This window comes from Fusarium poae (genome assembly GCF_019609905.1).
Source record: "Fusarium poae strain DAOMC 252244 chromosome Unknown contig_1, whole genome shotgun sequence".
Lineage (NCBI taxonomy): Eukaryota > Fungi > Ascomycota > Sordariomycetes > Hypocreales > Nectriaceae > Fusarium > Fusarium poae.
This window is the reverse complement of record NW_025408659.1, coordinates 1,612,623-1,625,626: the sequence shown is the minus strand read 5'-3', so window position 1 is coordinate 1,625,626 and position 13,004 is coordinate 1,612,623. Positions and strand designations below refer to the sequence as shown.

The following is a 13,004-nucleotide window of genomic DNA, read 5'->3' as shown; positions in this document are numbered from 1 at the left end:
CTGGGAAATTGGCGCTATCACGTGATAGCGCGTGAATTAGCATTGATCTCGATAAGATAAGATAAGCCATGCCATGCCATGCCATGCTCGATAAGACATGGGTCATCCAATGAGACACCCTGATTTGCCGAGCTGTCACCCATGTGCAACGATGCTCGATTGAACAAAACAGGTCATCGAGATACCCTCTTTTAGATAGAAAAATAAGTCTCGTTAATTCCCCTTTGGCATGCTCTATCTTGGCAATAATGGCTTCTGATCACAGCAACTTTTGGACGTTTGGCGAAGTCGCATAGAATCGGTAGCGATGTTGAGTGGCGAAATGGATGTCATGTTATTCGATTTGTCTTGCTTGCAGGTTTGGCAATCTTGCGACCATCGCAGCAGAGACCTCTGGCTGCAAAGAATATAGGATTAACTTGCTGGTTTCGATAAAACATGGTCTAGTTGGAAGTATTCTGTTCTGTTGATGGATTGGCACCATATAAGAGGGGACTTGGCAAACGACGGCGTCGACGGAAAACTGGGAGTAAAGGCAATGCAAGATGAGGCTTCGTCGCGTTGAATCAGAACATGACTATAGGATACGCAGAATCGAAGACGCTGTAAAACAATTGACTTAACATATTGAGGATGTTGTTGTTGAATTGAATATGGAAGAGATGGAGACAAGCAAAGTCAATAAACAAGTGTGAAACAGGGTAATGGTGGCAAGTATGGGAACTGCCCAAAAGTGGAAGTGGACAGACTAGACGACGTAGGGTTGATATCACTCACATCATCACAGCTTGGATCTGGATCTGGATCTGGGAAGGTACGGGAGACACAATACGAAGGGTTTCCTTAGATAAGCCCATGAAGTAAAACCTATGGTTGACTTACGTGTGTATCAGCATGACCTCAAGATCACAACGTCCCACATTCCTCCTCACGGAGTTTGCATTCGTTTTGCTACGAGATAGAAGAATCCGAAAAAAAAAACAAGGCTCAGGGAAATATGATTTGCTGGTACCTGGGTCCAGTGGCTCATTACATGCTGTCACTTGGTCTTTTAAAGGCCCTTTATCTCATGGCTCTGCACTAAATTTGGCCTAGACCACAAATTATCAATAGCTGACTATCCGAAAATGAAGCTAAGACGCTCCCAATAAAATATGTCTAAACGCGCTGCGGCCTCACTGTATTGACACTTGACGCGCCGGGCATTGTGAACTAGAATGGGCGACCAGGGCATCATCTACTACTAATATCTTAGGGACTACCTATTACTAGCATGTATAGATATCGTTTCGAGGCTTGTAGGTGACGATGTAGTAAGTATTATTGGAGCTGAGACAAAGGATACCAGTGGAATGCTCAACCAGACATTGCAAGAGACTCATACTCCATAGCTTACGACAATAATAGGTAGTACCATAGCCAACTTGCTGATCTTAAATGCGGCTAAACTTCTTAAAGGCGCAAATAATGACACCAGGACAGAGATAGTTTATTTTAGCGAAAGCTCCCATACGAATCTTACCAGCAAAAAGAGAGCACCAGTGGAACCATAGTTAACTTCTTTGCCTTGTGTCTGAGTCACCTCATAAAGCAAAGTTGACTTGCTACATTTTTGCAAGAATGACATTGTCGTCGCTTAAATTGATGAGGCCGTCTATGAAGTTGATCTGCACCTAGATAATGGCATTGGGACTGAGATCTTGATGCTGGCATGGGAGCATGAAGAAAGCTTCGACGGCCAGACGACTGATAGATAAAAGATGGCTGATCAAGACGTCTAGGAGATTGAGATAGAGTGCGGCCTTTGAGACGGCTCAAGATGACCACCAAGGTTCAGGAACTCATTCCACTCGAGACCATGAACTTCGAGGTACTACAATCCGTTTTTCTCATGACTCACTACTTCTCGACAAGCTACTCGCCGACAGCACACACAAACCTAGGATCCATGTCCTCTAGAAGGCAGCAGACCGCGGCGCCTAAAATGAACGACGCAGGGGCAGTACCAGGGGACGTAAATGCGATACAGGTGGAGATGGTAGAAGCCGTGAGAACGACTTTAGATGGAGCACTACAGGAAGAGACAGTAGCACAGATGAGAAAGGAGAGAGTAATAATAGAAGCGCAAAGGCGTATCATTCGTGGTGTTGCCATAATGGTAACCTGTGACGTTACGGTCGAGTCGGGGTCTCCGAAGTCTTGATCTGATGCATGTCATCTGTCAGTATCAAGAGAAAGGGTTATGGAAGTATAAGAAGAGTCGCATGACCGACTGATAAGACAATATGTTGATTTTACTGCGTAGACTTGTAACAAAAGGCCTATTAGGCTCGGTTGGGTCTTGGAATGAAGTGAAGGGAAGCGAAGTACATGTTGGACATGCTTGTCGAATATCTATGGCGAGTTGCAAATTGTGCTTTGTGCCAACTGTGGAGGCTGGTAGTAGAATGGAAAAGAGACGGTACAGATGCAGCCATGCAAGTCAGTAAGACACTTTCGTCTCATTTTCCTATCCTGATTGAATATGGGGCAAACGCTGGCCGAGGAATGTCCTTTACTTCCAGCCTGGCCCTGCCCCCCGATCATCGCGAATTCTTTCTCTCCACACCGTTCCACTGATCGAGTTCAACCCTAGTTGCTTTTTCCAACAAGTATGCAAGATCCAAAAGGTATGACTGGACAAGCGAGTCGTAGCGTTCCTCTGACGTAGGTATTAATGGCCGTACACAGTGTTGACATATGTCTCAGTTTAATAGATGTGGAGGAAGAACAGAATAACATTAGGAGAGGGCGTCGACCACTGGGCATCGGGCAATCTGTAGCCTTCAGGTAGCTAGTCGCGTTGTCGTTGATGGCGAGCGAGTGCCAGTTCGAAGTCGGACAAGCTCGGTGCTGTGGATGGACTGGGGTCTCAAGTGACGAAGCGAGGCGAGGCCGGGCTAGAGGTCGGAACTTTCCTGCGCAAGAGTTTCGAGGAACCTTACTAATACGTGATATCGTCTCAGTAGAGATTCGGTTCGATACTTGGCTGTAGCGTTGGTCAGGCGTAGCGGTGCCAGAGAATTTCTAGGGCAGACAGATTGGGCAGCGCCATCTGCAATAACTGCAATACAGAAAACATGCTGGGTGCCCTTGATTGAGAAGCGCGCGACGTTATTATTGAGTAGGAGTCGAATGATGTTTCTGAGACTGAAAACAATCTTGGAATATCGACGAGGGTCCAAACTGGTCCACTTTAAAGCAGATGGAGGAACGTAGCGTCGGTGCACTCGAGTCTTGTTTGTTGGTGTTCGCAGGGTGGCGCGGTCGCGATATGAGAAGAAAAATATTCGCACAAGAGAAAGAGAAAACATCAGTTGGTCAGGAATAAAAGACAGGATGCCTGGTTAAGTCGGCGCGTAGTAAAAGGAAAAGAAAAGGGACATTCTCTTCTGGTGGGGGAAACAAATAATTGATGGCTCCGACTTACTGGCACGTATGATGCATATGGTAGGTAGTCAAACACCGTGTGGTGAATATCGGCCATATTGTTTTGGTGCTTATCTTCATATTATGCACATTAACCCGAGACTGCGTAGTAAAGAGAAGAGTCGAGTACATAGAACGTACTGTGTACCACGGCTCACTCACTAATTTCCTCTTTCTGCCTTGTCCTTCAAACATCTTTCCCTCCCTTATTATCAAGATTTGCCATGCGCAAGTTGTCGGCTCCGCCATAACAGCACACAAAAGATGCACACACAGCAGCCGCCCTTTTCTCTCATCACCCCAAGGGGCTTCGTTCAACGCATGAGGGCAGGTCATTAAAATCACATGCGCAAAGACTTTGGTATGTTCCTCATATTGTCTTGTGCGAATCTTGCCCTGACTCTGTTTTATAGGCACTTACGCCTATCGATATCACTCCCAACAAGACCACCCCTCGCTCGACTCACTCGGCACTGGAACGATCTGGACCTGCAATCCGATATCGACACAACAAACAATTCCAACATCCTTGGTCCCTAAACTACTCCGCGTTCGTCTTACTTTTCACCCCCATCGGTTAACAGCGTACTGTAAATGTCTCAATGGATATTCTGGAGCCATCTCGCCACTGCCAGGACTCGTCACAAAGCGCTCTTGAACGACCAGCGTTGCGGACTTGAGAGCGTATAAGGCAAGATCAGTATGCGCGACGAGATACGCAACCACATCTGACGCACCATAACGAAGCTCAACTATTGCCTCCAGCGTGATACAAATTCTGATCGCGCTGTCATATGGGGAAGAGCGCAGTGGCAGGGTAACGAGCTGGCATATCTCAAGGACCAGATGGACTAAGAGTAAGATGCAGCGACAGTGAAGGTAATTGAGAAGTCAGAGATATTAGAAAAGGCTGTAGAGGAAATTAAAAGTGTAAAAGGTCGATGCAGAGCGCACAGGTGTTGCATAAAGCTATGAAAGCCACACAGGCCGTCAAGACCTTTTTCAACGCACAATTCACACAGCTTTTATCTCAACCACTCCATGGTATTGTACTCTCTGTTGCATGCACACTCTGCGATACATACATCAACAATTATCTCATCGCTCTGGCAGGAAGCCGGATCATAGCTGCTGCGGCTGGCGCACGAGGCCACAAGCAGACTTTGCAACTCTACGTCGTCCGATATTCAACATGAAAGCATGACTGCCCACTTTCCGACTACATCTAATCGCTTCGACGTCGATAGTATAGGTCGGTTCTCTTTCCACTCTGGATTCGAACAACTTTGACTGGCCTCTACGACAACCACCAGCCTCGAATAGTAGCCACCACGGCAACTCAATAAGCGCTGCCCACTGCGCCATGTTTCTCCTTTCTCCACGAGAGCAACAAATGCCATAAACTACCCGTACCAAGATAAAAAGCAGTTCTTCGTCGTTGAACATTGTGTCCACGAGCCCGTCGTATTTATCTCAGCTAACGCACCAGACCAGATGCCCTTTGCGACTTGAAACCTATGTCCATTTCGCTTGAGACATCTTGGGGAACTACATCTCGTTATATATGTGACCGTGGCATGTCGAAATCCCTACAGCAGCAATCCAAGCATCAGCGCACTCGCATTCAGTAGCGGAGGAGACGAGAATGAACCCAGAAACAAGTTGTGAAGCTACCATGTTCAGTTTACATGGCCGTCAAATGCGCGCTCAGACTTCACCACCCCTATTCATGCCTGATATCTTTGGTCTGTTATGTTAGACCTTGTGTAGGCAGAACATGTGTTGATTTGTCACTTGTAATATCATTCACATCGCATGGCGCTTATGAACTTCACATATCTCATAGACATGGGAGCATCGTACTAGGTAAGCAAGGCCACCTTGTTGAATTTCTGTATCTAGGATCGAACAGGGCCAGACAAGATGGGGCGCTATTACTGACTGTAGATATTAAGGCGGGCCAATACGGAATATCGATTGAAGTATTTATCCTTTTGAATGAAAACAATGTGACGAGACTTATGGTTTCAAAAAACAGTTCTGCACTTTAGGGAGTATGGATCGATAAATATGCAATTGTATCCAGTGCAACAAAGACAGAATTTGTCCATCCAAAAGCCTTGTCTGAACGCTTTCTGTACTGCATGTTGTCTCGCTATACTTGTGTATTCTGGTCCTGTTGGTCTTAATATACTGGCGTCTCCTGTAGCCGCCTATACATCTGTGAACCAACCCCAACGCTTACATGCATTCACTCAGTGCATACTGAGACGAGCTAGATGGTGTATGCGGATATGGAGGCTGTCCATGGAACTTGTAGTACAGCCTACCTCCTCTCATATCACTTCTACCGATTCCGTGAATACGTGGGAAGTCAGTAGTAGTACAAATTTGGCCGTTGATCTTTCCCATTGTTCCCTACCTATAAGATATAAGAGAGAGTTTTTTTGACCACCTCTAGTGATTTCAGTTAACAGCTATCTGGAATATCGCCAGTGATAGACTAAATGTCAACGTGACGTTTCATAGAATGCTGCTCAAGTGCGTCCTTCTCGAGCCATGACCAGGTTCCCAGTGAAGAGTCACCAGCGATAGATCCCACAAAGATGGTCTTGTTTCCCAAATACTGCCTGACCGTCTCCCACTTTTTGTATTGATTATACTTGGAAATCTTAATCAAGCTACCTATGTCGCTTTCTCGCTTTCTTGGTCCTCTGAACGATTCTTCTGAATTTTCACGAGACTGCGCAGAGCCTCAATATCCATTCAGTTTCTGCAGATGCAATATTCCCAATGCCGAGGGTACTATATCACCCACCTCTATACCAGGAAAAGGTCCTCAAACATGCCCTTTATCTGTTGAGGAAGGGTTTGAGCGACAGATTGCGGAGGGTGTTACTGCAGACGTCAGACGCTGTAGCACCACGCTCAGGATCTGGGATCAGGACGGTACTGTAGGCTAGCTACCAGCACACAAGCTTGGGTATTATGTACAACATGTTTGTCATCCTCCTAGGTCCACATCTTGTCCACGTGAAGTTCAACAAAACGTGATAGAGGGACATAACCAGGGTTCAAATCCACGACACTACACTAGCACTTCTGGTGGATTTAGGATCACATAGCGATCCGTGCATGAGTACACGGATCTTTTTGCGCCACGTGCAACCCCTGTTTCCACTACACTGAGCCCAGATGTGTCGTGGATTTGAACCCTGGACATAACAATGGATTCTTATAACACAAATTGATGATTATAAGACTTCAATCATTTTTGTAACGGTCTTGCTGCAGCCCCTGTGATGTTCTGCTTTGCCACTTTATTAGACATTTAAACTCAGCTGTCGCTCGTTTCAACTAGTGTTTTCATCGATGTTAAGTTATGGCAATTATCTATATTAGTGAATAATATTCCTTAGATCTCATGATCATAAGCATAATAATAATTCACTTGACTGCTTTTGTTAGTTGTATTCAAGTGAAAAAGGACTTCTTTGGTATCCTCTGCATGGTTGCCTATCGGTACAAGTACGTATCTGTTATGGATGAGGTGAAATGGATGCCTGGCGTATTTTCAGAGCCTCACGCAAATTATTAAGAGCCTCACTGCTCTTTGTCATCTAAACAAGATAATCTATAGAAGGGAGTGACACGGGAAGGTCCGCTAATATAAGTCAGCCGTGACGCTCAAGCTCTTCAATTTCATGGAAATGTACTCCGTACTCAATACGGTACTTGTGTTTGTCTGATGTCGCTACCCTAGAACTCGGCTCCATTTAGTGTCTTGGTATGTACCTCAGTTTGGTGGAAACCTGCAGAGCTAGCTGGGGATATGCGTAACGAGCCAATCATGATATCAGTAGTCGACGAGACGGGCGGATAACCTTGAGCCGATTGGCTGCGCAGGAATCTGACCTACGTACGGCACTTGTCTGATAAGATAAGATGCGATAAGACATAATGAGATAACGTACATGATAAGCGGGTGCAACAGACAAGCGAGTGCAACAAAAAATCCCGCAATTTACATCTTCTCAACTTAATCAATTAATTTTCAACCACCAAATATGCCAGACCCAAATATTGAGGCTAGGATTCTTCTTGCACTTCGTGCCCTTCAAAATGACCCAAAATTAAGTCTCCGACGCGCCGCAGGCATCTACCAGGTCCGTTATTGGACTTTATATCGCCGACAGAAGGGTATCCTTTCTACGCGTGATTCTATCCCAAAATCACGCAAACTATCTGATCTAGAAGAACAGATCATAGTTCAGTTCATTCTCGATCTGGATTCGCGAGGGTTTCCCCCGCGACTGCGTTGTGTTGAGGAGATGGCTAACCGATTGCTCGCCGACCGCGAGACGCCGCCTGTCGGCAAGCGCTGGGCCTCTAACTTCGTCAAGCGACACAAAGACCTCAAGACGCATTTCCCCCGTAAATATGACTACCAGAGAGCCAAATGTGAAGATCCGACCATTATTCGCAACTGGTTTAGGCTCGTAGCAAATGTAATTGCGAAGTATGGCATCCGACCTGATGAAATCTACAACTTTGACGAGACTGGCTTTATGATGGGCGTTATTGCGAGCGGAATGGTCGTCACAGGTGCTGAAAGGCGTGGAAGACCAAAATCAGTGCAGCCTGGAAACCGGGAATGGATTACAGTCATTCAGGCGATCAATGCCGAGGGCCAAGCGATCCCGCCGTTCATCATAGGTGCGGGCCAATATCACCTCGCCCACTGGTACCGAGAAAGCAACCTCCCGGGCGATTGGGCTATTGCGACGAGTCCTAATGGCTGGACAGATAACGAGATAGTCCTCGAGTGGCTAAAGCACTTCGACCGGTGTACTACCAAGCAATCAAAGAATCGCTATCGTCTCCTGATCCTCGACGGACACCAAAGTCACCACTCGGTCGACTTTGAGAGATATTGCAAGGCAAATAAAATCATCACGCTTTGTATACCGCCTCATTCGTCTCATCTGCTGCAGCCTCTTGATGTCGGGTGCTTTGGCCTGCTTAAGAAGGCTTACGGGCGAGAAATCGAGCATTTGATCAGATGCTCCGTGTGACGGTTGTGATTCCCAAGGGATAAACTAGTCCGTACTAGGTTTATGTTGGCAGATGCGTAGGGCGTTGTCACTGAGCGGTAGCGAAGTGTCACGTCTCTTAATAATGAATAGTGCGGGTAAGGCGTATTCAGGTAAAGAAGTTTTGTTGATAGCTAGTGAGCTAAGTTCTATCTAGTGCTAAGAGAATGTATATATACTTGGAGGTATGCAAATCGAACGAGGTCGGTTCGACAATATGCAAGCCGAATGGCGTGCGCTTGACAATATGCAAGTCGAATGGCGTGCATTCGACTTCTACAGGGTAGGTAGTTGATGATTGGAGCGAAAAGTGGGGTGCTTATTCCGCGTGCATAAGGACCTGTTGGTCGTAACACGATCTCTCCCTCTTTCAAGGTCTTGCCCTCAAGGCCTGTAAAGCGACCGAGCGCTAAGCCTTGTGTTGGCTCCAAACTTCTTCCTGTAATTATTTTTCCTTGTTGCTTGTCATGTCGAGCCGTGTTTCCAAGCGTACTAATCGTCCCAAGGTGGCTGCTGAACGCCGTGAAGATATTTCCAACTTGATTCACAAATTCGGTTTCGAGATGCCCCGTTGTTCGGCGTGTTTTCGTGCGGAGCGTCCTCATTGCGTTGTTTCTGAGGGAAAGCAGCGCTGCGATTTCTGTGTGTCCAAAAAGTACTTTAACTGTGACTTCGGCGGTGTGTCGTCTCAATCTTGTGGGTTTTCGAATGAATGTGTAGTTATATCGCTAATTTGCAGTTGCGCGAGTATCTCGTGAAAAGGATCGTATTGATGAGCAAAAGGAGCAGGCGGAGGCAGATCTTCAGGATGCCTTGGCTCGTCTCCAGAGGTTACGTTGTCAGGAAAAACATTTGCGTGAGAAAGCTGCCGAGATGGTGCGTCGGGGATGTGAGGATTTGGATGAATTGGAGGCCTCAGAGGCGCAGGAATCCTCCGATCGTCAGGCGGCTGAGTCTTCTGCTTTGAATGACATCCAGTTGCTTGAGGGTAATGATGTTATTGACTGGAGTTCCGTTCCCGATTCTTTCTTCCTTGGGGCTGGTGGAAGTTCTTCAGGAGTCGTTGAGCATTAATCAGGTGTTTTGGTGGTTCCCATGTGTTTTCGTTTTCCGGGTAGTTTTTCCATTTCACCAAATACATTGTTTTTCCGTCGATTTTCTGCATATCTCTGATTGCTTCGGCTTCGTAGGTTTCCGGTCCGTCGATTTCTTCTGGTTCGTTGCCGATCTTGACTTGAATCGTGTCGGCGGCTGATTCGAGTAAGGAAATGTGAAAGATTGGATGGATCCTGACCTTCGGTGGCAGGTCCAGTTCGTAGTTGTTTTCTGAGATTTTTCGTAGGATTTTGTAAGGTCCGATGAACTTGAAGTCGAGCTTGTGTGTCGGCCGTTTTGTTGTAATGTTTTTGTCGATAGGTAGACCATCTCTCCCTCCTTGAAGGTTGGTCTCTCAATCCTTTTCGTGTTATAGTACTTTGTCATCCGTTTTCTGACAAATTCCAGTTCCTTCTTCATTTCTTCGTGTAGATTCTTCATATCTTCTGCCTTGATTTGTGCGGCAGGGTTGATTGTCGGGGTTTCACGGGCGGCGTGATAACTGTCGGGTGTGAATCCAAAGTTGGCGTAAGCTGGTGTCAATCTCGTGCTTTCGTTGTAGGCGGTGTTGTAAGCTAGTTGTGCAACTGGTAGCTTTTCAACCCAATCATTTTGTTCGTAGTTGATATAGCATCGTAGATACTGTTCCAAAACTTGATTCATTCGTTCGGTCTGTCCGTCCGCTTGTGGTCGGAATGCCGTGGTAAGTCGGTGGTTGAGTCCTAGATGGGACATGAGTGCTTGCCAGAACTTGGCGGCGAATGTCGGTCCTCTGTCGGATAGGATCTCTCGTGGTAGGCCATGTATGCTGACAACATGCCTATAGAAGACGTACGCGAGCTCTTCTGCGTCTGTTGCTTCTCTGTATGGTAGATAATAAGAAAATTTCGTAAGACGATCCACGATGACCATGATACTGTCATAAAAGATGCCGGTTGAGGGTTCTTCTGACAAGGGTAACTTGGTAATGAAGTCCATCGTGATCGAATCCCAAGGTCTCTGAGCAACTGGGAGTGCTTGTAGTGTTCCGTAAGGCTTATGCCTTTGTGACTTAGTCCTCATGCAAACGTCGCATTGTTTGATGACAGTTTCGACTAGTCTCCTCATGTTGGGCCAATCGTAATGGCTCTGTAATCGCTTGAGGGTCTTTGTGACACCCTGATGTCCATGTAGGGGATGTTCGTGTATTTCCCGTACTGTCTGTTTTCGTTGTTCTTGGTCCTCGTGATCTCCTGGATCCGGGGTTCCTCGCATCGTTCGTGCGATTGTTCGTGCCGGTTGGGTGAACTGGTATTCTCCCTTTCCGTTGAGCTCAAGGACTTGTTCCTTGGCTTTCGTGATGCCAGTGTCGTAATCTGGTCTTCTGCTGATGGCGTCTGCGCGTCCATTGTCTGATCCCTTGCGATGGATGATTGTGAAATCAAACTCGCATAGATACTCTGCGTAACGAAGTTGTCGTCGGTTCAGCTCTTGAGTGGTGGCGAAGTGCGAAATGTTCTGATGGTCGGTGTAGACCTTGATCTGGTGGAGGCTTCCCATAAGGTAGTGTCGAAATTCCTTAAAAACAATTGACGATGGCTAGGAATTCTTTGTCGTAGATGGGGTAATTGAGTTCAGCTCCGTGTAGTTTGTGAGAGTAAAAGGCTATCGGATGTAGCTTTCCGTTGTCATCTCGTTGACCGATCTGTCCTCCCAAGGCGAAGTCCGATGAGTCCGTTTCTAACTCAATCTCCTTCGTGGGGTCAAACATGATCAAAACTGGTTCTTCGAGGATGGCGTCGCGTAATCTCTCGAATGCATCTTGCGCGTCCTTGATCCAAACGAACTTGCGGTCCTTCTTCGTGAGTTCCGTAAGTGGGTTTGCGATCTTGCTGAAGTCTCTAATAAAGCGTCGGTAGTAGTTGGCGAATCCTAAGAAGCTTTGTACTTCCTTGACTGTTGTTGGTATTGGCCAATCTCGTACTGCTGCGATCTTCTTTCGGTCCATTCGGATTTCTCCTGGTGAGATGGTATGTCCGAGAAAGTCAACTTCTGTAACATGGAAGTGGCTCTTCTCTGGTTCTACTAGAAGATTGGCGTCTTGGAGTGCTTTGAGGACCTTGTGGACGTGTTCCTTGTGTTCTTCATCGTTATCTGAGAAGATTAGGATATCATCCAGGTAGCATACCACAAAGACGTCGAGATATTGTCGTAGAACATTGTTGATCATCCTTTGGAATGTTGCCGGAGCATTGGTGAGTCCAAAAGGCATGACCAGGTATTCGAACAATCCGAATTTCGTTCTAAAGGCGGTCTTCCATTCGTCGCCTTCCTTGATGCGGATCAGGTTGTAAGCTCCTTTGAGGTCAAGGGCAGTAAAAACTTGTTTTCCTTGCAGGCGGTCCTTGAGTTCCGTGATGAGCGGAAGTGGTGTCCGGTCCTTGATGGTGAGAGCGTTCAACCTTCTGTAATCCACAACAAGTCGTAGTTTTCCATTTTTCTTGGGTACGAACATAACAGGAAATCCTGCAGCGGATGAGGATTCTCGTATGTTACCCTTTCGTAGTTCCTCTTCCAGGTATTCCTTGAGAGTGGTGAGTTCCATCTCGTTAAGGTTGTAAATCTTCTGGAAGGGTAGTTCATCTGATGTGAGGCAGATCTCGTGGTCCCAGCGTGAATGCTGCGGCACCTTCGTATCGAGCTCCTCCTTAAATAGCCTATCGTAGATGCGGTACTCCTCTGGTACGTTCCTAAGCCTGTCTGTCGTTTCTGGCTGTTGTTCTAGCCGTTCGTTCAGTGTTCTTAACTGATTCCCAAATGATGCGAGGGTCCTTCTGACTCGTCTCGCCCTGCCTTGTGCTTGCTTGTGTCGTACTCCGTTTGGAGGTGGGTGAATTCTCTGTTCACGCCGTTCTTCGCCGTGGGTGTCGGTCGAAGTTTGAGATCTCAATTCATCGTCTGTTTCTGAATCTGCGGCCTCGTCGTCGGAGGGGTCAGCGTAACCGCTGATCTGGCCAGTCCTCCAGTCGACGTGGGGGTTATAGCGTTGTAGCCATGGGTATCCTAGCATCAGGTCGTGTCCTGGTGTGGGGATGATGTCGAGGTCAATGTTTTGTCTTCGAGTTCCGACAAACATTTTGAGGTGATCAATCTCGCGAGTGATAAGTCCTCCTTCGTAGTCAAATAGTTGACCTTCCAAGTTCCTCATCGGGTAAGGATGGGTCTTGTCTTTCCATGGTAGCTTCAAGCGATTGACCGTGCGAGGGTCGATTGCATTGACGTCAGCTCCGCTATCCACAAGAGCGGTTAGCCATGTTCCCCTGATTCGTACTTTCAGTTCTAGGCAGGTCCGTTGACCATTCTTGGTCG

The 13,004-nt window shown here is 46.9% G+C and overlaps 3 protein-coding genes across 3 annotated transcripts; all 3 read left to right on the top strand.

The window, feature by feature from the left end:
- Positions 1 to 1,819: 1,819 nt before the first annotated feature.
- On the top strand, positions 1,820 to 2,203 carry FPOAC1_013234 (uncharacterized protein; the record flags this gene model as incomplete). Its single annotated transcript, XM_044857575.1, has 1 exon — positions 1,820 to 2,203. One exon carries the CDS (start codon positions 1,820 to 1,822, stop codon positions 2,201 to 2,203), a length of 384 nt encoding a protein of 127 aa, XP_044701758.1.
- A 1,610-nt stretch (positions 2,204 to 3,813) lies between these two features.
- Positions 3,814 to 4,323, top strand: FPOAC1_013233 (uncharacterized protein; the record flags this gene model as incomplete). Its single annotated transcript, XM_044857574.1, has 3 exons — positions 3,814 to 3,829; positions 3,882 to 4,018; positions 4,216 to 4,323. The coding sequence occupies 3 exons, from the start codon at positions 3,814 to 3,816 to the stop codon at positions 4,321 to 4,323; spliced, it is 261 nt and encodes an 86-aa protein (XP_044701757.1).
- A 4,455-nt stretch (positions 4,324 to 8,778) lies between these two features.
- FPOAC1_013232 (uncharacterized protein) lies at positions 8,779 to 9,635 on the top strand (the record flags this gene model as incomplete). Its single annotated transcript, XM_044857573.1, has 4 exons — positions 8,779 to 8,844; positions 8,937 to 9,002; positions 9,068 to 9,239; positions 9,301 to 9,635. The coding sequence occupies 4 exons, from the start codon at positions 8,779 to 8,781 to the stop codon at positions 9,633 to 9,635; spliced, it is 639 nt and encodes a 212-aa protein (XP_044701756.1).
- Positions 9,636 to 13,004: the final 3,369 nt, after the last annotated feature.